This window comes from Callithrix jacchus, chromosome 7 (assembly GCF_049354715.1).
Source record: "Callithrix jacchus isolate 240 chromosome 7, calJac240_pri, whole genome shotgun sequence".
Taxonomy (NCBI): domain Eukaryota; kingdom Metazoa; phylum Chordata; class Mammalia; order Primates; family Cebidae; genus Callithrix; species Callithrix jacchus.
The window spans coordinates 88,286,011-88,308,645 of NC_133508.1; the positions used below are offsets into that span (position 1 = coordinate 88,286,011).

General features: G+C 38.6%; 1 protein-coding gene and 1 pseudogene across 37 annotated transcripts in view; both read right to left on the reverse strand.

The window, feature by feature from the left end:
• The window catches only part of EPS15 (epidermal growth factor receptor pathway substrate 15), a 185,398-nt gene that overhangs the window by 52,237 nt on the left and 110,526 nt on the right, over positions 1-22,635 (reverse strand). For 30 of the 37 annotated variants that reach the window (XR_013520058.1, XR_013520057.1, XR_013520055.1 and 27 more), the window contains 7 exons: positions 14,865-15,026; positions 13,794-13,991; positions 9,235-9,438; positions 5,644-5,757; positions 4,984-5,074; positions 2,086-2,121; positions 8-141 (listed from right to left, as the gene is read on the reverse strand). Coding sequence is in view for 31 of the 37 variants with exons in the window: in XM_078331709.1 (XP_078187835.1) it covers positions 8-141; positions 2,086-2,121; positions 4,984-5,074; positions 5,644-5,757; positions 9,235-9,438; positions 13,794-13,991; positions 14,865-15,026 (939 nt within the window). In the remaining 6 variants the exon portion in view is untranslated. The remainder of the gene's footprint in view (positions 1-7; positions 142-2,085; positions 2,122-4,983; positions 5,075-5,643; positions 5,758-9,234; positions 9,439-13,793; positions 13,992-14,864; positions 15,027-22,635) is intronic. The other 7 variants (XM_078331704.1, XM_078331702.1, XM_078331700.1 and 4 more) reach the window with 1 other exon arrangement.
• Positions 5,986-6,772, reverse strand: LOC100396676 (all-trans retinoic acid-induced differentiation factor pseudogene; annotated as a pseudogene).

Here is a 22,635-nt window from a genome sequence, read left to right on the forward strand (position 1 = left end):
CACTTACCGATGTAATACTGCTATTGTTGGTTGCACTGAAAGGGTCAGTGCTTGACGTGGCAAAAGGATCAGTAGATTGCCTGAAGAAACAGTCTGATGCAAATGGATCTGAACCTTTGAAAGGATCACCCCCAAATGGATCTGAAAAAATAAAGCATGAATAGAAAAGACAAAAAAAAGTTACTGCACTAAATTTCTCATCACCTGAAGGTATGATCATGGCCTTCATTAAAAGACAGTTTGGGGTCAGGTGAGTGCAGTGACTCACGCCTGTAATCCCAGCACTTTGGGAGGCTGAGGCGGGCAGATCACTTGAGGTTAGGAGTACAAGACCAGCCTGGCCAACATGGCAAAACCTCCTCTCTACTAAAAAATACAAAAATTAGCCAGGTGTGGTGGTGTGCACCTATAGTTCCAGCTACTCAGGAGGCTGAGGAGAATTACTTGAACCTGGGAGGCAGAGGCTTCAGTGAGCCAAGATCATAACACTGCACTTCAGCCTGGGTGACAGTAAGACCCTGTCTCAAAAACAAACAAACAAAAATCAACAAACGAAAAGTTTGGGCTAGGCATGATGGCTCACACCTGTAATCCCAGCATTTTGGGAGGCTGAGGTGGACCAACCACTTGAGCTCAGGAGTTTAAGACCAGTCTGGCTAACGTGGTGAAACCCTGTCTGTACTAAAACTATAAAAATTAGCCAGGCATGGTAGCGTGCGCCTGTAATCCTGGCTACTCAGGAGGCAGAGGCATGAGAATAATCACTTGAGCATGGGAGGTGGAGGTTGCAGTGAGTTGAGATAGTACTACTTGTACTCTAGCCTGCGCAATGGAGCAAGACTGTCTCAAAAAAAACCACAAAGAGATGGCTGGGCCCAGTGGCTCATACCTGTAATCCCAGCACTCTGGGAGGCCGAGGCAGGCATATCGCCTGAGGTTGGGAGTTCAAGACCAGCCTGACCAACATGGAGAAACCCCATCTCTACCAAAAATACAAAATTAGCAGGGCATGGTGGCACATGCCTGTAATGCTAGGTGCTCGGGAGGCTGAGGAAGGAGAATCGCTTGAACCCAGGAGGCAGAGGTTGTGTTGAGTCGAGACTGTACCATTGCACTCTAGCCTGGGCAACAAGAGCGAAACTCAATCTCAAAACAGAATGAAAAAAAAAGAAATTCTGTAGAATCTAAGCTGAGTACTTTTTATTTCACAGATTCCTTTGTAATTCTGATAAAAGATATAGAAACTTTCACCTAATAAACTTATTTTTTAAATTAATATATAATTTCAAGGGATCCAATCTTAAGTCCCCTTATTCTATGCTATTATAACTAAAGAAAACACAACAAAAACCTCTAAATGTATTTCTCTCTCTGAGCTCAAAGCTAATAGCCAATACTTTAGAACAGGTTTAGAACACAAAACTAAATGGTAAATAAGATTTGCATTATTCTAATGAAAATTCCCAGAAAAAGAGTATCTTAAAAAGCCTAATGTTTTAGTAATTCTTCAAGATCCTCTTCCTCCAATCACATATGTGGGCTATAATCTTAGGAAAACAAAATTATATTCTAAAACCCAAGTAGTACAGATCATTATGCTCACCTAACCTTCAGTTAATAAGATAAATCAGAATAAATATTAAAAGCACCAAAGTCTAAACAGTAATGTCATTTTCAAAAAAGTAAAGCTACTGGGCACAGTGGCTCATGCTTACAATCCCAGCACTTTGGGAGGCTGAGGCAGGAGGACTGCTTGAGCCCAAGAGATCAAGGCTGCAGGGAGCTATGATCACACACCACTGCACTCCAGCCTTGGTGACAGAATGAGGCCCTGTCTCAAAAACAAAAAACAAACAACAAGAACAACAACAAAAAAACCCACCAAAACAACAACAACAAAAACAGGAAAAATAAAAGTAAAGCAGCAATTTATTAAGCAAAATCACAAGAATTATTACTCTCTTTCTGAAAATGCCAGGCACACAGAGCATCTTACTGGGGCTTCAGTTTCAAACCTAAATAACATAAGCTTATTATCAAGCAGAAATGAATTAAAGCTAAGATGAAACTCAATAAGATACTGACCGATTTTTCCAAAAGGATCATCCTTGAAAGGATCACCTGTGATAAAATAAACACACAGAAGTCAAAATAACAATATTTACTGTGGTGGCACCATTACTTAAACGGCAACTTTAAAACAAAAAGCAAAGCAAAGTTTATTTCAATAACTTCACTTCAAAGTAGATAAAATGATGAATGTCATTGACCTTAAGAAATATACAGCCAACTATACTTACCTTGATAACAAGTTGAGGTTACAGATGGAGGGGAAGACAGGCCTTACAAAAAAAATGTTACTAACAAAATCTCTACTTTTCACAAGCGTACTGGGAGGGTATTATCATCACCAGTTTAGAAATAAAGATACTAAGCTTTACTGAAACAACAACAACAAGAATAACAACAAATTCTTACAGGATTGAAGAGTCCAGAAATAAATCCTTACATTTGTGGCCTTTGATTTTTGACAAGAACACAAAATGGAGAAAGGACAGCCTTTTCAACAAATGGTGTTAGGACAACTGGATATCCACAGGCAAAAGAATAAAGCTCGACCCCTATCTCACATCATATACAAAAGTAAACTCAAAATGGATCAAAGATCTAACCATAACAGCAACAACTATAAAACTCTTAGACAAAGAGATCATTAAATCTTAGTGACTTAGGTAATAGTTTCTTAGATTACACCAAAACCACAAGTGACAGAAGAAAAAAATAGATAACTGGACTTCACCAAAATTGAATAAACATTTTTCCAAAGAAGATAAACAAATGGCCCATAAGCATCTAGAAAGATGTTCAACATTAGTCAGTAGCAAAATACAAATCAGGCTGAGCACGGTGGTTCATGCCTGTAATCCAAGCACTTTGGGAGGCTAAGATGGGCAGATCATGAGGTCAGGAGATCAAGACCATCCTGGCTAACATGGTGAAACCCCATCTCTATGAAAAATACAAAAATTAGTCAGGAGTGGTGGCACACATCTGTAGTCTCAGCTACTTGGGAGGCTGACTCAGAAGAATCGCTTGAATCCTAGAAGCTGAGGTTGCAGTGAGCCGAGACTGTGCCACTGCACTTCAGCCTGGGAAATAGAGCAAGACTCCGTCTTAAAAACAAAAACAAATCAAAATCACAGTTAAGATACCACTTCATACCTACTAAGATGGCTATAATCAAAAGGATAATAACAAGTGTTGATGAAGCTACGGAAAAATTGCAACTCACACATGACACTGTTGGGAATGTAAACAATGCAGTCTCTTTGAAAAACAATCTGACTGTTCCTTAACCAGTTAAACACAGAGGTACCAACTAAACTTCCAGTTACCATATGACTTGATATATACTGAGAAGAAATAAAAACATATATTCACACAAAAGCTTGTACACAAATGTTCATAGCAACATTTTTCATGAGACAAAACCCGAATGTCCATCAACCAATAAATGTGACATATATTCATCCAATGAAATATTTATCAGTAAAAAGGAATGAAGTACTGAAACATACTACGACATGAGTGAACTTTGAAGATATTATGTTAAGTAAAAGATTAAAAGAGGGCAGACATAAAAGAATATATAGGTAATATGAACACATTACATATAAGAACATGTTACACATATGTTCTTGTATGAACATATTATATAGTTCCACAAATAACCAAATCTACAGAGTTAGAAAGTAGATCAGTGATTGCTTAGGGATAGGGACGAGGGGGATGGGAAGTGACTGCTTTAGGATGTTTCTTTATGGGGTGATGAAATAGCTCTAGAATTAGATTGTGGTGATGACTACAAAACTCTGTGAATATACTAAAATCATTACATTGTAAACTTCGAATATATAATTTATATATTATATATATATCTTTCAACACTTTATCCAACAAAACTGTTTTTTTAAAAAAGAATTATAATATCTGAGCTCATTTCTGTCACAACCCTAAGTAAATTATTTTGCTGGCGTACCTTAGTTTCTCATCTTTATAACTGATATAAATTGATCTATTGGTTTCAGAAGTTAATTTTGGAAATAAAACACAAAAGAGATTTAATAGAAGTGGTATTTAACATAGTTTACACTGATATTAGACATTTTAATTTATCAAACTTATGTTTTTTCAATAAGACTGTATGGATCTTAGGGATCTGACCTCAATTCTGCTACAGCTTCTACTGTTTTAAAAGCACTGTATTGGCATTTTTAGTAAACAATTGCTGGCTGACTTAAGAAGCCCAGTCTTGTGGATCACCTGAGGTCGGGAGTTCAAGACCAGCCTGACCAACATGGTGAGACCCTGTCTTAAAAAAAAAAAAAAAAAAAAGAAGCTCAGTCTTCTCTATTGATCTTTAACAGTTACTTTTTTTGCTTTTGTTTTGGGGTCCTTATTCTAAAGAATAAACACCTTCTTAATGAGGGGATCCTAAGGCATAATCAAAGGCTTGGTCCCAGGATTTAGCTGCCTGTGGAGGATAAATACTAGCAAGTCTAGGCATATAAACCCTCACTCTCACCTCTATCTTTTATTGTAAAAAGTAGGCTATCAGGCCAGGCATGGTGGCTCATGCCTGTAATCCCAGCACTCTGGGAGGCCAAAGCAGGTGGGTAACTTGAGGTAAGGAGTTCAAGACCAGCGTGGCCAACATGGTGAAACCCTGTCTCTACTAAAAATACAAAAATTAGCTGAGCGCAGTGGTGCACACCTATAGCCCCAGCTATTCAGGAGGCTGAGACAGAAGAATTGCTTGAACCCAAGAGGTGGAGGTTGCAGTGAGCCAAGATCATGCCACTGCACTCCAGCCTGGGTGACAGAATGAGACAGCAGGCTATTGAAACAGAAGCCTTAATTCTTAGTTTATATATTAAAAAACGTTTTTTGGGTAAATCTATAATATAAAAAAAGAGTACTTACTGCCAATGAAAGGATCAGACTGGAAAAAATCCAAGTTTGTATCTGCAACTGAATCTGTCAGTGAACTTGAGTCTACATTAAATGGATCTTCCTAAAAATAATTTTAAATTAAAAAAATATATATTTAGAAACCAAAGTTTTAAAAGGTAACATTTTAAAATAAAATAACACACATTCAGGTCATACATATGCTTTGAAAAAATCAACTGATGGTAATGTAACAAAAATTTATCTAGTCATAAAGCACATTTAACACATTTTTCTGTTTCCTTCACCTAAAATAGGTATAACATCTAAGGAAAACAGTGATAAGGACATTTTTTAAAAATATCATTTAATTTTTAGAGATAAGGTCTATGTTGCCTAGTTCCTCCAACTCAGGCTCAAACAATCCACCTACCTCAGCCTCCTGAGTAGCTGGGACTACAGGCATTTGCCACCACATTAGAACATTTATTTCTTTATTTAATATCTATAAATTCAAGGGGTACAAGTGCAATTTTGTTACACAGCTATATTGCCTAGTGATAAAGTCAGGGCTTTTGATGTATCTGTCATCTGAATAATGTATATTGTACCCATTAAGTAATGTCTGACCATTCACTTCCTCCTATCCTTCCACCCTTATGACTCTCAATGTAAATATAAAATTATTTTTACCTCTTTTGAATGTTTGTTATTGTCGAATTCAGGACAAACCTTTTCATTAACAGCTGCAGTCACCTCATTTTCATCAGTCACACCAGAAGGCAGTAGTTCAGGACTACTTCTTGCCTAATAAAATATTAATACAAATAGATTAACAATATACTTTTTGACTTGGCAGAGGAAACTAATAAAAAAATTACTTAAAAATAAAAAAGACAAGCAGAATGTATTCATCAAATAATTTATCCTTCTATAATCTTTGTTTTTTGTTTTTTGTTTTTTTTTTAAAGAAAAAAGTGTTTATTATAGACAACAACACAACTGGGAACTGGTACTTGTCTACCTACACCAGGGAAGTGCAATTTTTCAACTTCCAGTGGCGGCCTCAACCTTGAGGCAAATCCACTGACCAAAGATGCCTGTCTGGGAAGCAGAGCTTCCTGGATGGGCTAAGATACATCAGATTGATCTTAGGTCAATGGTAAGACCTATGTGGTTCATGAAGTCTTGGCTTTTTGGCATTGGGTCCCCCTAAAACAGAATGGAGATGGACAGAGTGGTGGATCCCAGAATCCCGAAGAACATAAGCAGTGAGAACGAGCCCTGGCACATACACTTATATCCGTAGAAACTATCAGCACAAACACACTGCAAAAAAACCTGGACCATCAGGTACACAAGATCCATTCTCAGGACACATTTCTGGGTTCCCAGTATTATTACAAAGGTTCTTTTGGCCTTGACAGATTTGGTTGTCTATAAGAGGTGGCAGTATTCCGGGCATTAATTCCTTCAGGACAGTTGACATCTTGTGGCAGTATCAAGAGTCTGGAGCTGGGTAAAGCCACGGAAGGTGTTGGTCAGGTCACCTTTGAGGGAGTTTTCTTGCAGGTCTATGATGACAGTGGTACGTGCCTGATGAAAGTTTGGACCAGGGTCCTCTAGAGAACAGTTCTGGAGATCTAGCCCCAAGATGGTCTCCTTCTGATTCAGGTAGCAATGTGCATGCAGCATTAGCTCTCGTGTCGTTTTACAACAAAGGGCCACTTTGGACAAATTTTGCACACTCCTGGCACACTGGGTGCATATCTGGCTAGGCAGGGTCGGAAAGCGTCAGGGACGAAATCAGAGCTGCAGGTCAGCAGAGGGGAAGGGGGAACCATAGGCAAGCACGACGCGTGGCTGGCCATCAACCCTGCTTCAGCTTGACCTCAATCTTGCTTCTGTACCTCGGGTAGCACCAGAGCCCTTTCCATGCCCAGAGCAAGGAACAGGGCAGCAGCCCAGAGCACCAGGATTGTAAGATTACCCAACCTGCGAGGCACCATTTTCCGTGGTCTATAATCTTTTTTAGGGAAATGGTGTCATCAAGCATCAAAGTCACTCATGTCAGAAACCTTCAGGTCATCTTTAACCCCCAGTTAGAATAAGACTCCAAGTCTTGCTCAGTCTACCTCCTACTTCTTTTTCAAATCCTTGCCTCTTCTCCATCCTCACTGACACTATCAATCACTGACAGTATCATCATCTTTGGTTCCAATTAATAGAGCAGTCTTCCTTCCAACTGCCTTCCTGCCTCCAATATGTGCCCTTCCAATCTCTTCTTATTATTATAGCCAAACCAATAGCTCTAAAACGTGGATGTGATTGTGACCCTTCTGGTTAAAAGTCCTTCAGTGGCTTCCCATTGTCTTCTTCATTTAGAACAGTGGGTGAGAGACTTAAGAAGTAGTAGGGGCAATATCTATTTCATACAGCCCTTATTTGTTTCAAGGATAACCAAGTAATCTGCCTTTCGTGGCTGAAAGAATATTGTATAATACATGACTGCACTGTCTAAATAAGATCAAGTCTGTTAACTTTTCACTTTTAATATCTCTCAGACTTCTTCTCATTATCCCTCCTGTTACTGCTTAAGTTTAGGCTAAAACAACTCTCACACAGACTATTCCAACATACCTCTATGGATACAGTCTCACTCTCTAATCCATTTTCCACATTTCTAATAGTTTAATCACATCACTTCTTGCTTAAAATTCTTCAATGGCTATTCAGTGCAGTAGGATAAATCCCCCAATGCTTTAAGATGAATCCAAATTTCTCACCTTCTGGCACTTTCTGACCTAAAAGTCATTTTTATCCAGGTACACGTGACAATCACCCATAGGGTGTCTTACTTTTTTTTTTTTTTTTTTTGAGATGGAGTCGTGCACTGTCACCTAGGTTGGAATGTAGTGGTGCAATCCTGGCTCACTGCAACCTCCGCCTCACAGGTTAAGCAATTCTCCTTGCCTCAGCCTCCCAAGTAGCTGGGATTACAGGGGCCCACCACCACACCTGGCTAATTTTTTTGTATGTTTAGTAGAGACAGGGTTTCACCATGTTGGCCAGACTGATCTCAAACTCCTGACCTTGTCATCCACCTACCTCGGCCTCCCAAAGTGCTGGGATTACAGGCATGAGCCACTAGGCCCAGCAGGATGTGTTTTTAAAATATACATATTTAGCTCTATCCCAGAAACTAGTTCAACAAGTTTGGAAAAGGGATACACATCTATACTTTGATAAGCAACAGAGGTAATGCAGATATCCACTAGGAACACCTCATCTCTTACCAATACCCTCTCCACAATCACAAGATATCCTTCAGAACTTCTCAAGATTCTGTGCTGCATGTATTCGTCTACCTTGTAACTATACTAATACTGTTTTCTCTGGCAGGAGTGTACCTCTTCTTTGCTTAACCCATTCTCACTTGTCAAACCTCACTTGCAAAGCTTTCCCCCAACAAAATCTGTATGAGCCCCCAACAAAATCTGTATGAGCCCCCTCAAACTGTCCTACCTAAAAATTCTGTACTTCCTTTAGCACAGCCCTTTAACACAGCATTACACTACTACACCGTTTGCTGCTTGAAGGAAAGATTAAAGTCTCTTGTCTATGTTGCTCTTGTATTATATAATACAGCACTCTTGCACATAGTTGGTACTCTGCAAAAAATTGGTAAATGAATGTCCTCAACGCTACATAATAAAAAATTATTTTAGTTTTGGGTAAGGGTACTTAAAAAAAAGTTTTACTCTACAGAAATACTATTTTAAAAACAGGCTCTATAAAAAATAAATCAGCTGGCTGGGCACAGTGGCTCATGCTCATAATCCCTGCACTTTGGAAGGTCGAAGCAGGTGGGTTATCTGAGGTCAGGAGTTTGAGACCAGCCTGGCCAACATGATGAAACCCAGTTTCTACTAAAAATACAAAAGATCAGCTGGGCATGGTGGTGCATGCCTATAATCCCAGCTACTCAGGAGGCTGAGGCAGGATAATCACTTGAACCTGGGAGGTGGAGGTTGCAGTGGGCCGAGGTAGCACCACTGCACTCCAGCCTGGGCAACAAGAGCAAAACTCCATCACAAAAAAAAACAACAACCAATTTTCATACTAATTAAAATGTATAATAGTTGAATTAGAACCCTTTCTCTGCCTCTTATGAAGAAATCTCAAGTGTCCTCAGATGAGGCATAGTCACATATTATACTAGATAAAATGCCAATGAAATTTTGATCTGCCCAAGGAGATTCATTATGAAAGTATTAGACTTACTGGAGATTCCTGGTGTATGGGCTCAGACTCTAGGTTGCTCTGGCCTTCAGCATGTTCATTAAGGTTGGCTGTTTCACTGCTGCTGGTGCTGAGGCTGCAATAATCTGTAGCTCCATTTACAAGAATGCTGTGTGGGCTACTGCACCAATTTAACTGATTATTATGATTTTCTAAATCTTTAATTTCCATCAGTTTCATTTGTATCTGCCAACACAAAGCAAAAATACAGAATAGAATTTATTACTAGAAAGACATGTAACACAAAAATGCCCTCCTCCACTTCCTGATGGGGTAGGTGTGGTAGCTAAAGCCTGAAATCCCAATATTTTGGGAAGCTGAGGCAGGAGGACTGCTTCAGCCCAGTTGTTCAAGACCAGCCTGAGCAACAAGGTGAAACCTCATTTCTACAATAAATATAAAAATCAGCTGGGCATGGTGGAGTGCACCTATAGTCCCAGCTACTCAGGAGGCTGAGGTGGGAAGATCACTTGAGCTCAGAGGTCAAGGCTGCAGTGAGCCATGATCACACCACTGCACTCCTGACTGACAGAATGAGACCCTGTCTCAAAAAAATAAAATAAAAATGGCTATACCTGTAGACTTGGTCAATGATACACTTGCTTCCTTTAAGAAGAATCCTCTGGGAATGCTACATGACTTAGAGGAAAGACTCAATAATTTCTAACAATAAGCATTCCTCTCTTGAGATTCTAGTATACTTGGATTTTTTTTTTAAAGAAATTAAGAAAAAGAAAATAGTTTAAAGAATACCCATTCATCTGGTAGCATTCTCACTACAATAACTCTTTCAGGTTACCTGTTAATAAAGTAAGTACCTACACTGGGACAAGAACTGTGCTAAAATGATAGGAATTTTTAAAAATGTGTAAGTTTCTGGACCAAAAATGTCAGTCTGCTAGGGTAGATAGACATATAAGCAAATATGCAGGGAAAAACCTTATTATTGCTATAACAGAAATATAAAGCCCAACAAAGGCAGGACGAAGAAAATACCATAAAGAATAAGAAGTTAGAGGGAACGATCCAAGATGGCCGATCGCTAACATCCCGGGATTGCAGCTCTCAGGGAAGGCGCGGAGAACTAGAGGACGCCACACTTTAAGACAAAGTCTGGTCGCTCACGGAGCAGAAGATCCCCCAGTGGTGGAAACACACGAGTCGCTAGCGCGACTCTCGTGGTAGGCGCAGCGGTTCCGCCGGCACCTGGACGCAGCAGCGCTCGGCACAGAGTAAACGGGACCGGTTCCCCTTCTGACCGAGGTTTGGAGCCCCGGGAAGGCAGAGTCGCCTACTACGGAAACAAAAAGGAAGCCCGACAGGAGAATCCTGGGCAGAAAAGCACCATCAGTTTTAACGCCGCTGCTCTGGCCCTGGGAACTAACAACCTGGACGTCCACTCAAGAGACCTAATCTGAAAATTGGTAATTTCAAAGACGACAGGAGGATAAATTTACAATGACGGGAAGAAACCAGCGTAAAAAAGCTGAGAATACTCAAAGTCAGAACGCCTCTCCCTCTAAAGATGATCACAGTTCCACATCAACAATGGAACAAGGCTTGATGGAGAACGAGCGCCTCCTGATGACAGAATCACTCTTCAAGGAATGGATAATAACAAACTTCGGTGAGTTAAAAGAACATGTTGTAGCCCAACGTAAAGAAACTAGGAACTTTGAAAAAAGGTTTGATGAAATCCTATTGAGAATAGACAACTTAGAGAGGAGTATGAGTGAATTAATGGAACTGAAGAATACAATACAGGAACTCCGAGAAGTATGCACAGGTTTAAACACTCGAATTGTTCAAGCAGAAGAAGGGATATCAGAGGTCAAAGTCCAACTTAATGAAATAAAACGTGAAGAAAAGATTAGAGAAAAAAGGATAAAAAGGAATGAGCAAAGTCTCCAAGAAATGTGGGACTATGTGAAAAGACCAAATTTACGTTTGATAGGTGTACCTGAATGCGACGGAGAGAATGAATCCAAGCTGGAAAATACCCTTCAGGATATTATTCAGGAAAATTTTCCTAAACTAGCAAAGCAGGTCAACATTCAACCCCAGGTAATACAGAGAACACCACAAAGATATTCCTCAAGAAGAGCAACCCCAAGGCACATAATCGTTAGATTCACCAGGGTTGAAACGAAGGAGAGGATACTAAGGGCAGCCAGAGAGAAAGGTCAGATTACCCACAAAGGCAAGCCAATCAGACTTACAGCAGATCTCTCGGCAGAAACTCTACAGGCCAGAAGAGAGTGGGGGCCAATATTCAACATCCTCAAAGAACAGAACCTTCAGCCCAGAATTTCACATCCAGCCAAACTAAGCTTCACAACTGAAGGAAAAATAAAATCTTTTATGAACAAGCAAGAACTCAGAGATTTTATTACCACCAGGCCTGCTTTACAAGAGCTTCTGAAAGAAGCATTACACACAGAAAGAAACAACCAGTATTAGCCTTTCTAAAAATACACCAAAAAGTAAAGAGCACCAACATAAAGAAGAATTTACACCAACAAATGGATAAAACAGCCAGTCAACATCAAATGGCAGTAACCCTAAATTTAAATTGACTGAATTCCCAATCAAAAGACACAGCCAAAACCCAATGGCATGTTACATCCAGACCTGTTTCACATGCAAGGATACACAAAGACTCAAAACAAAGGGATGGAGAAAGATTTACCAACCAAATGGAGAGCAAAAATAAATAATAAATAAATAAAAAGCAGGAGTTGCAATTCTTGTATCGGATAAAATAGATTTTAAAGTAACAAAGATATAGTGGTAAAAGGATCAATGCAACAACAAGAGCTAACGATCCTAACACCCAGATAGGAGACTTAGATTCAATGAGACAGAAAATTAATAAGGATATCCAGGACTCGAACTCAGATCCAGAACAAGTAAACTTAATAAATATTTATAGAGCTCTCCACTTCAAATACACAAAATATACATTCTTGTCAATACCACATCACACCTACCCATTAGTTTAAATGAAACATTGATTGGCCATTATTAATACCCAATTTTTTTCAAAATAAAGCAATATTTCCATTTACTCTCCCTCTTTCTCTTCCTCTTTCTTCCTCTCCTTTACTTTTTTTCTTTTTTCTTTCCTTCTCTCAAAAAAAAAGAAATCAACTTGTAAACCTCTAGATCCAGGTCGGCAATGTCTCTTTCATTGCTTGATTTCCTTTCTTCCCTTCCCTCCCTCCCCGCTTCCTCCCTTCCTTCCTTCCTTTATCCCTTCCTTCCTCCCTACCGTCCTTATTCCCTTCCTTCCTGCCTTCTTCCCCCCGCAAAAAAAAAAAAAAAAAAAAAAAAGAAGTTAAGGTATATCTTACACGATGAATGACTAGGTAGGTACTCAGCTGCCAGATAAGATGGGGTAAGGAAGCAGAAAAGTGAAGGACTTCATCATATATAATAACTGAGCACACTGGACTGCGTTTTAGAAGAACCTGATTTTAGACAGCAGCTCTTTTAAAGGATATGTAACCATGGGAAAGTTAACTTCCTTGGCTTCAGTTTGTTCATATTCAGAATGCAAGAAATTGACTACATGATCTCTGTGTTTCTAACTATCCTTTTTTTTTTTTTTTTTTTTAATTTTTATTTTTTGAGACAGATTCTCACTCTGTTGCCCAGGTTGGAGTGCAGTGGTGTGATCTCAGCTCATTGCAACCTCTGCCTCCCAGGCTCAAACGATTCTTGTGCCTCAGACTCCCAAATAGCTGGGATTACAGGTATGCGCCACCAGGCCTGGCTAATTTTTGTATTTTTTAGTAGAAACAGAGTTTGGCCATGTTGGTCAGGCTGGTCTCGAACTCCTGGCTTCAAGTGATCCACTGCCTCGGCCTCCCAAAATGCTAGGATTATAGGCATAGGCCACCGTGACCAGCCCTAACTATCTTATTCTTTAAAACATTATTCTTAACATAGGGAAACCTGGAAATAAAAAACCAAAGGATTTATACATAAAACCATCTATATAACAATGCACATTTAACTACAGAAGGAACAATTTCCTAAAAAAAAGTTTCCAAATTAGCAAATGTGAATTCAAAATTAGAACCACAAAACAGAAGAGACTAGGTTACTGTTTATATAATAAGCAATACTTATTGAACATTTATGTACCATGTACCATGCTAAAATGTCTCACAGGTTTGCCTCATTAATCCTCATAGTGGCCCAAAGGGGTAGGGTACTTATTAATCCTCCAATTTTAAAGATGAAGAATCTGATACTAAGGTGATTTAGCTAGTAAGTGGCAGATCAGTACTTAAACCTAGACCATCTAACCACAAAGCCCACACTCTTAATCACTCCAATGATAATCATCACATAGATGTACAAGATGTATGATTGTTTTAATATATAACAAGTAACAAAAAACCTATTGTATAAAATGACTGAAAAATGAACAGTAAACTAGGCAAGAGGTTCAAGGAGCAGAAGTCGGAAAGTATAACTGACTAAAGGACACAGAGGAGCCATTTGAATATATTTCTTGCTTTACAAAGACTTACTGAATTAATTTCCTGTTGTGAATCTTGTAGGTGCTGCTGAAGAGGTTCCAGCTGAGCCTTCCCTGACTCTACACTCTCCTCCAGTTCTGCTGTTTCTTGCTGTAGACGGCTCAGCTCTTCTCTAGCTTTGGCTAATTCTTCTTCATAAGTGGAGATCTGCGATTCCTGACTAGTTAATTCTGCTTTCAGAGAAGAGATCTATAATATGAAAGTGAAGAAGAAATGGAGATTAAAAGAAAAGATGTCATTAAAATGTTCCCAAATGCAATACATTTATTTGTTTAGTTTACTATTTTGGTGGGATTTTTTTTTGGACAGAAATCGCAAATAACTTATTTAATTTAATTTTTCAGAGATAGCCTTGCATTGCCCAGGCTGGATTCAAACTCCTGGGCTCAAGTGATCCTCCTGAATAGCTGGGACTACAGAAGCACGCCCAGCCACACCCAGCCCTGTTATGGTGTTTTTTGTTGTTGTTGTTGATGTTTTATTTCTTTGAGACAGAGTCTCACTCTGTCACCCAGGCTGGAGTGCAGAGGCATGATCAGAGCTCACTTCAGGCTCAACTTCCCCAGGCTCAGGTGATTCTGTCACCTCAGCCTCCAAAGTACATGGGATTACAGATGTGAGCCACCACTCCTGGCTTTCATATTTTTTGTAGAGATGGAATTTCTCCATGTTTCCCAGGTTGGTCTCCAACTCCTGGGCTTAAGCAATTCTCCCACCCCAGAATCCCAATGTGCTGGGATTATAGGTTAGAGCCAGTGCCTAGAAAATTATGTTTTTTGATGTGTGGTTTTGGTGGGAGGGATAGAGGAGAGTTGAAGGTACAGACACCATATTTCCCATAAAAATTTGGAAAAACAGTTCATTAACTGCCCTTCTGTTTCCTCTAAAGAGGGCCTGTAATTTCTGGATGAACCTTGCTCCATCTCCCCCCTGAACCCAAATGCTAACTAGATTGCTAACCACCACCACCACCAACAACAAAAAGTAGGGAATGTTTTCCTCTTAAGCCAGGAAAAGCAATTAATGTACAGATGCGGGCAGTAGAAAATGGCCAGGCATTACCAGCTGGGCCTCCTCAGCACATTTCTTTCTGACTTCCTTGAGTTGTTCCTCCAGTTGGGCTTTCTGTTCATCCAGTTCATCGAGGAGTTCCTGTACCTGCTGTTTCTGGGCCTGTAGTTTTCGCAGATTAGTATTCTCCCTTTGAACTTCATCTTGAAGATCCTAAAATCCAAGAAAATTAATACATTTATTCTCTTTGGGGGAAGGGGAGGGTTAAGTTAGTAATTTTAAATCTGTCTTAAGGAAAAATAAAGTCTTACTGAGTATATTGTGTTGATGAGAGTAGGGTACTGAACAGCATTAAATACAATCTTGAGGACATTTTTCCTAGACTCTGAATTTAGATATTCAATTTGCTTACTTAAATCTGTTCTTGGACATGTGATGGGCTTTGCTGACATGCTGAAAATAGAACTCCTAGAATTTCCCCACAAATCTGCTTTAAGCTCAATCTTTCCCCTCTAAGATTCTCTGGTCAAAAAAAACCATGTGGCACCTTCTTGGACTCTTCTTTTTCTTTCACATCTCATCTCTAATCTGTCGACAAATCATGTTGCAACTTTCTTCAAATTATATCCAGAAACTGACCACCTTTTTTCCAACTTGGTCCAAGTCATTCTAATCTCTCTCTTGCCTTATAATTGGTATCCCTGTTTTCACTCATGCTACCTTTCAGTATATTTTCAGCACAGCAGCTACTGTTAAAAACCTGTATCAGATCATGTCACTCCTCTACTCAAAACCCTTAATTGTAGCTGGGTGCAGTGGCATATGCCTGTACTCCCAGCTACTTGGAAGGCTGAAGCTCAGGAGTTCAAGGGTATAGTGAATTCTGATCATACCCCTGCACTCTAGCTTAGGTGACAGAGCAAGATCCCATTTCTAAAAACAAACAAACAAACAAGCAAAAACAATATTCAGGAAATGATGCTGGGCATACCCACATTGCAAAAAAAATTTCAAGTGAATCTCTAAATGACACCAAACAAATATTAATTCTAGGTAAAGTGTAATGGCCCACACTTGTAATCTCAGCACTTTGAGAGGTTGAGGCAGTAGGATTGCTTGAGCCCAGGAGTTTGAGATCAGCCTGGGCAACATAGTGAGACCTGTCTCTACAAAATATTTAAAAATTCGCTGGACGTGGTAGCATGTGCCTGTGATTCCAGATACTTGGGAGGCTGAGGTGGGAGGATCTCTTGAACCCAGGAGGTCAAGGCTGCAGTGAGCTGTGATCATGCCACAGCAAGCCCAGACTGGGCAACAGAGTGAGACACTGTCTTAAAAAAAAAAAAAGAAAGAAAGAAAGAAAAAAAAGTAAAAAAAAAAGAAAAATTAATTCCAGGTAAATTACAGACCTGAATGTAAAAGACTAACTTTAAAACGTGTAGAAGAAAATAAACATCTCAGTGTAGGAAAAGATTTCTCAAAATAAAACAAAAAAATGATGAATAATTTTGAAAATGTCATATTATTTATTAATTCATGTACATACCAGACCTCATGCTCAATAACAGGAGCTATAGAAATTTTTTAAAAGCCAGGCGAAGTGGCTCAGGGATTAATAACTTCAAAGTACGTGTCAGCGGGAGGTGGGCAGAGATCTCAAAGAGGGTGAAGTAAAACTGAACATAAATTTCTAAAAATGATATCTATTCAAAGGTCCCAACAGCCATTTACCAGAATAAGGATCTAAGAACAGAAGAAAAACTTACAGGTAAAAGGTCTCTAAATTACTGCATAGATTACACCAGATAGCACCATCATAGTAACAGCCAACTTTAAATGGTACTTACAATATGCTAGGTACTGTTCTAGGCTCTTCAAATATACTAACTTATTTATAGTCTATATGACAGATCTATGAGTTATTCATATTTTACAGATGAGAAAACTAAAGCACTGATATGTAGGTAACTTGTCTAAAGTTAAAGATAGTAAGCTATGGATTCAAACTGGGTTCTGACTCCACAGCCTGAGCTCTTAACCACCATGTGATATATTATCTGCAGACTAAATGTCTCACATGTATGTCACTGTTTTTCAAATATATGTAGATATTTCTGTGATTAAATAGAACACTGAACAATGCTTTCAATAGCTGCTTTTTATCTAATATTTTCTTAACCAACTGGTTAGTCTAAAAATATCATGCTGCTTTAAAAAATTCCTTTAAAGCCCAGGCAGAGCAGGCAGACAAGAAGGAAACTCAAAGGCAGCAGCTGAATGGATGATACTTGAGGAATTCAGACGATGGTTGATGAATGTCATCAACTCTGCAAAGAAAGGCAAAAACTCACCCTTGTGCCACAAATTGCTAACTGTTGCAGAAAGGACTGATAAATTGAACTGTATAGAAAATTTAAGATGCAGGGACACCTGATTTCTAGAAGAAAAACAATTTCTGTATTTTAATTCAGCCCTTGTTTTAAGAGATCTGAAATTATAATACTGAAGGAGAAGAAATTTTAAATAAGGAAATTAGTACACTTTAAATCTTAGTTAAATCTGCTTACACCCCTTCTAAATTGAATTTTTCTTTATAGTATTATACAGATTTTTAATTTGCCTGGGTTTCTTAAGAATTAGAGGTTTTCTCATTAAGCAGTCAGGAAACAACAGATGCTGAAGAGGATGTGGACAAATAGGAATGTTTTTACACTGTTAGTGGGAGTGTAAACTAGTCCAAACATTGTGGAAAACAGTGCGATGATTCCTCAAGGATTAGAACTAGAAATACCATTTGACCCAGCAATCCCATTATTGGGTATATAACCAAAGGATGATAAATCGTTCTACTACAAAGACACATGCACACATATGCATGCTTACTGCAGCATTATTCACAATAGCAAAGACTTAGAACCAACCCAAATGCCCATCAATGGACGGGATAGAGAAAATGTGGCACATATACACCATGAAATACTATGCAGCCTTGAAAAAATTGAGTTCATGTCCTTTGCAGGGAGGTGGATGAAGCTGGAAACCATCATTCTCAGCAAACTAATACAGGAACAGAAAACCAAATACCGCCTGCTCTCACTCATAAGTGGGAGATGAACAATGACAATACATGGACACAGGGAAGGGAACATCACACACCGGGGCCTGTTGGAGGGTAGTGGCAAGGGGAGGGATAGCATTAGGACAAATACCTAATGCATGCGGGGCTTAAAACCTAGATGATGGGCTGATGGTAGCAGCAAATCACCATGGCACATGTATACCTATGTAATGAAACTGCATGTTCTGCACATGTCTCCCAGAACTTAAAGTATAATAATAATAAAAGAATTAGATGTTCTCTTTCTGATTCCTTTGACAAAAATGTTAATACATTACTATGTTATTTTTAAAATTCCTTTAAAAATGCCAACACAATAGATGATCATGAAAGACTTCCAATGCTAACATTCCATGAGTCTGTGTGATCATAGTTTCAAACTGGTGAACTGCTTCAGTACTTTATCATTAATTTACCAGCATGCCTAATTTTTTTTCATGTATGAATTTTTAACCTTCTCTACACTGCTAACTAATCCATATTCAAAATATAGAGGTATTAGATATGCACATGGCTTTAGATATGCACATGGCATTGGCTCTGAATAGACCCATACTGAAAGTATAAAATGACTTCAATTTCTGTATTGCCCTGTCTAGTAACTTCAGGTTCATCTTTGATTTTTCTCCATTCATACATGTCTTATAGATTCTACATTAAAATCTCTCTTTAAGTTGTTCACCAAATTATTTTAGCTCTCATTGTCCCTTCCTTGATATAAAATTGGGTTTTCTCCTTTTGTTTCTTCCTACTCCAAATGTCCAACTTGCTTAAAAAATAACTCACTGCAAAAGAGATTTCTCTAGTTACTGTTGTTTTAAAAATAACAGATACGATGTTCCCTCTTACCTACAAAGATAAAGTAAAACTTGCTACAAGACACATTCAAACCTTCAGTTTTGGGTTCTACCTTCTTTTCCTCTGATATTCACCTTGACAACCTCAGAAGACCCTATTCTTTTTCCAATAGACAGCATATTTCAATGACCCTATGCCTTTCAACAAGCCATAACCTCTGTCTTCAATGTCCTTCCACACCACAGGTATCTGGAAACCCACTAGTGATTCTCCAGAACCCAGCTAAATTTAATCTCCTCTGACTCATCTTGGGCTTCCTTCACCTGTGCTCAAACTCTATTGTTTATTCCTAACCTCTACTGTCACTTAGTACACTGTAATCATAGTTACCTCTAAATTACAAACTTCTAAAGAACAGTATCCATGCTTCATCTCTTTTGATTTTCCAAAATCTTGTACAATGCCTAGCACATTCCAGGGGATTAATTAAGCAATAACTGTAACTATCACAGAATTTTAGTATATGAGAGAAACTAATGTGGTACACCCAAGAGACTGACAGAAAAGGCTTACATTCTTGAACATAATGTGAAACGCTTCATTCTGTATTTAAACTACAGCATTTATTAATACTTACTTCTAACTGACCTATGACAAATGCTTTTTTAAAATTTTAAAATAATATCTATGCTTCCTTTTTTAAAATTATACTTTAAGTTCTGGGGTACATGTGCAGAATGTGCAGGTTTGTTACACAGGTTACGTGCCATGGTGGTTTGCTGCATCTACCACCCCGTCATCTATATTAGGTATTTCTCCTAACGCTATCTCACCCCAGCCCCCATTTCTAAACCAATTCAGTATTTTTATAATCTATAGACCAAAGCTGATCTGACATTTAAAACTTCCATTATTTGGAAATAATCATTACTGCTTTAACATGTCACTGTGGCATATACCTTTATTTTTATTTTTATTTTATTTTATTTTTTTCTGAGACGGAGTTTCGCTCTTGTTACCCAGGCTGGAGTGCAATGGCGCGATCTTGGCTCACCGCAACCTCTGCCTCCTGGGTTCAGGCAATTCTCCTGCCTCAGCCTCCTGAGTAGCTAGGATTACAGGCACGCGCCACCATGCCCAGCCAATTTTTTGTATTTTTAGTAGAGACGGGGTTTCACCATGTTGACCAGGACGGTCTCAATCTCTTGACCTCGTGATCCACCTGCCTCGGCCTCCCAAAGTGCAGGGACTACAGGCGTGAGCCACCGCACCTGGCCTATTTTTATTTTTTAATTTTTTTTTGAGACAGAGTCTCACTCGGTCGCCAGGCACTAGGCTGGAGTGCAGTGGCACAATCTCGGCTCACTGCGGCATCAAACTCCTGGGCTCAAGCATTCCTCTCACCTCAGCCTCCCAAGTAGCTGAGACTGCAGGCACACGCCACCACGCCTGGCTAATTTTTTAATTTTTTTGTAGTGATGGGGTTTCACCATGTTGCCCAGGGTGGTCTCAAACTCCTAAGCTCAAATGATGTGCCCACCTTGGCCTCCCAAAATGCTGGGATTACAAGCATGAGCCACTGTGCTTGGCCTAGTTCAGCTATAAAATATTTTAAAAGAATGTTACCTGCAGATCTAAAGTAATTTTGTTACTTTGTAAATATAATCTATCGTAACTTCCTTACTTTGTTCATAGAATTAGTACATAGGTTTATATATAACAATATGCTGGTCCCAAAAGCATGTTTTAAATCCTAGGGGGAAAAACGTCTTTTCTCTTTCCTTTTAACTATAAATGTTCAGGAGTGGGAATAGGAAAAATATTTGTTACCTATCCCCAACAGTAGATACTCTAGTCATATTTCCCACCCTCCCTCATGCCCCAAAGAAAAATCTTTATCTACTTCATGTCTCTAATAATATCTTTAAAACCAGATGTAATTTTGATGTCTTTTATTATAAATCCAGGAATAAAAAATACAATTTACCTTAAAAGAGTCATAACATAAGAAAATGTCTAGGACATGATACTAAGTTTTAAAAGCTGAATACAGAGGCATATACAATATGATTATAAATATAAAGAAATTTATATATATTCGTAGAAAATACAGCAAAATGTTAACAATAGCTCTCTCTACAAAGGCTTTTTCCATCTTTTTTATAGTTTCCTGCATTTTACAAATTTACCATGAACCCAGGTTACTTTTATCATCAGAAAATGTCAAGTTCGCTGTTTTTTAAGTATCACATTGCTAGTGGTTTCATACCAATATAAAAATATTCCGATGTGACTAACTTTTTATGTAAGAACTACCAATAATAGAATCAATGCTGGTTTCCTTTAATAAACTGAACTATTTTTCAAAAATAATATTTTTGGTGAGCCACTTAAACACAACCTCAGAAGACAGGTTTATGTAAGAGGAAAGCGAATAAACAAACCAACATAATATTTACTTCTTCCTGCCCCTTCTCTTCCAAAGAGCAAACACATTCATTCAAATTTCCCAGCCTCACTGCCTTTTTTCATTGCTTAGCTGCAGTAAAAATCCACATAGTAATACAAAAGTACAGAACTTGAAGGAAAGATTACTGAGAAAATACCTAACATTAGTGAGAAATTTCAAGCTAGACAGATGTGCATATTAAATTCATTATAATTAATGTCTCTCTATGTCTATTTCTAAATATGAAAAAAAGTCTTTATAAAAATTCCAACACTAAAGAAATTTAAAAAAATAAAAAATGAAATCTGTTGTGAGTTTAGAAACCTAAAAAAAAATTCCAATACTATATACAAAAGTCTTCCTTTCCAGTATACAGAATTAAAATTATTAAACTGCACAAAATCAAAATGAACTCATGTAAATATACATGCTAATAATAATAATCAAGTTTCACTGGGAAATTATTTGTAAGGCTACCACCATTGCAATGCAATTTCAGTATCAGTATCAGCATCTAGATATACTTGGCTACTTTATTTTGGTACAGATTGCTTATCCTGAGACTAAATTAAGGCAACAGATGTACCTCTCTCTCTGTCTTCCTGCTCCCTCCTCCCCAGTCATGCCTTAACTAGAGCAGTGGTAGGTTCTCCTAACAAACAATGTCTTCTGCTGAACTTGGCTAATTTTCTCTTTCCCAAATGTGGCCCTTGGGAACATCCTTTCCTGGGTCTGTGCACAGACTCGGCACTATCAAATGCCATTCCCTCTTCTGAATGACTGAAAACATTTGCAGATGCTTTCCTAGTTCTGCTCTATTTCCTTGATCATAGTCTACTTGCCTGCTGGTGCTACTGACAGCAAAAGAAAGGAAGACAGCAGCAGTTGGAGCACGGCAAGGATGAAGTAACCAAGACTAGAGCAATATAGTGCCAAGGTTTATTTTAGAAAAATACCAAAGCAAGCCATATCCAAGGTTACTCATCCAGAAATTAAAGGATATTTGAGCTGGCAATCTTGGCTTTACTTAAAAGAAATCTCAAGGAAAATGTCCTGTTTTCTAGAAATCACTCAAGTTACTAAAAATGACAAATTATTTTTTATCCTCCTATCCCCCATGAAGTACTATGGGGCAGTGGAAATAAAATTTAAACAAATACCTAAGAATTTTGGGAAAAAATAAAGCTTTCATTTTAGCAATCCAAGTCAGAGGTACAAACAACAGTTACTTTAAAAGTTACTTAGGGCCGGGCGCGGCGGCTCACGCCTGTAATCTCAGCACTTTGGGAGGCCGAGGTGGGCAGATCACAAGGTCAAGAGATGGAGACCATTCTGGCCAACATGGTGAAATCCCGTCTCTACTAAAAACACAAAAATTAGCTGGGTATGGTGGCACTCGCCTGTGGTCCCAGCTACTCGGGAGGCTGAGGTTGCAGTGAGACGAAACTATGCCACTG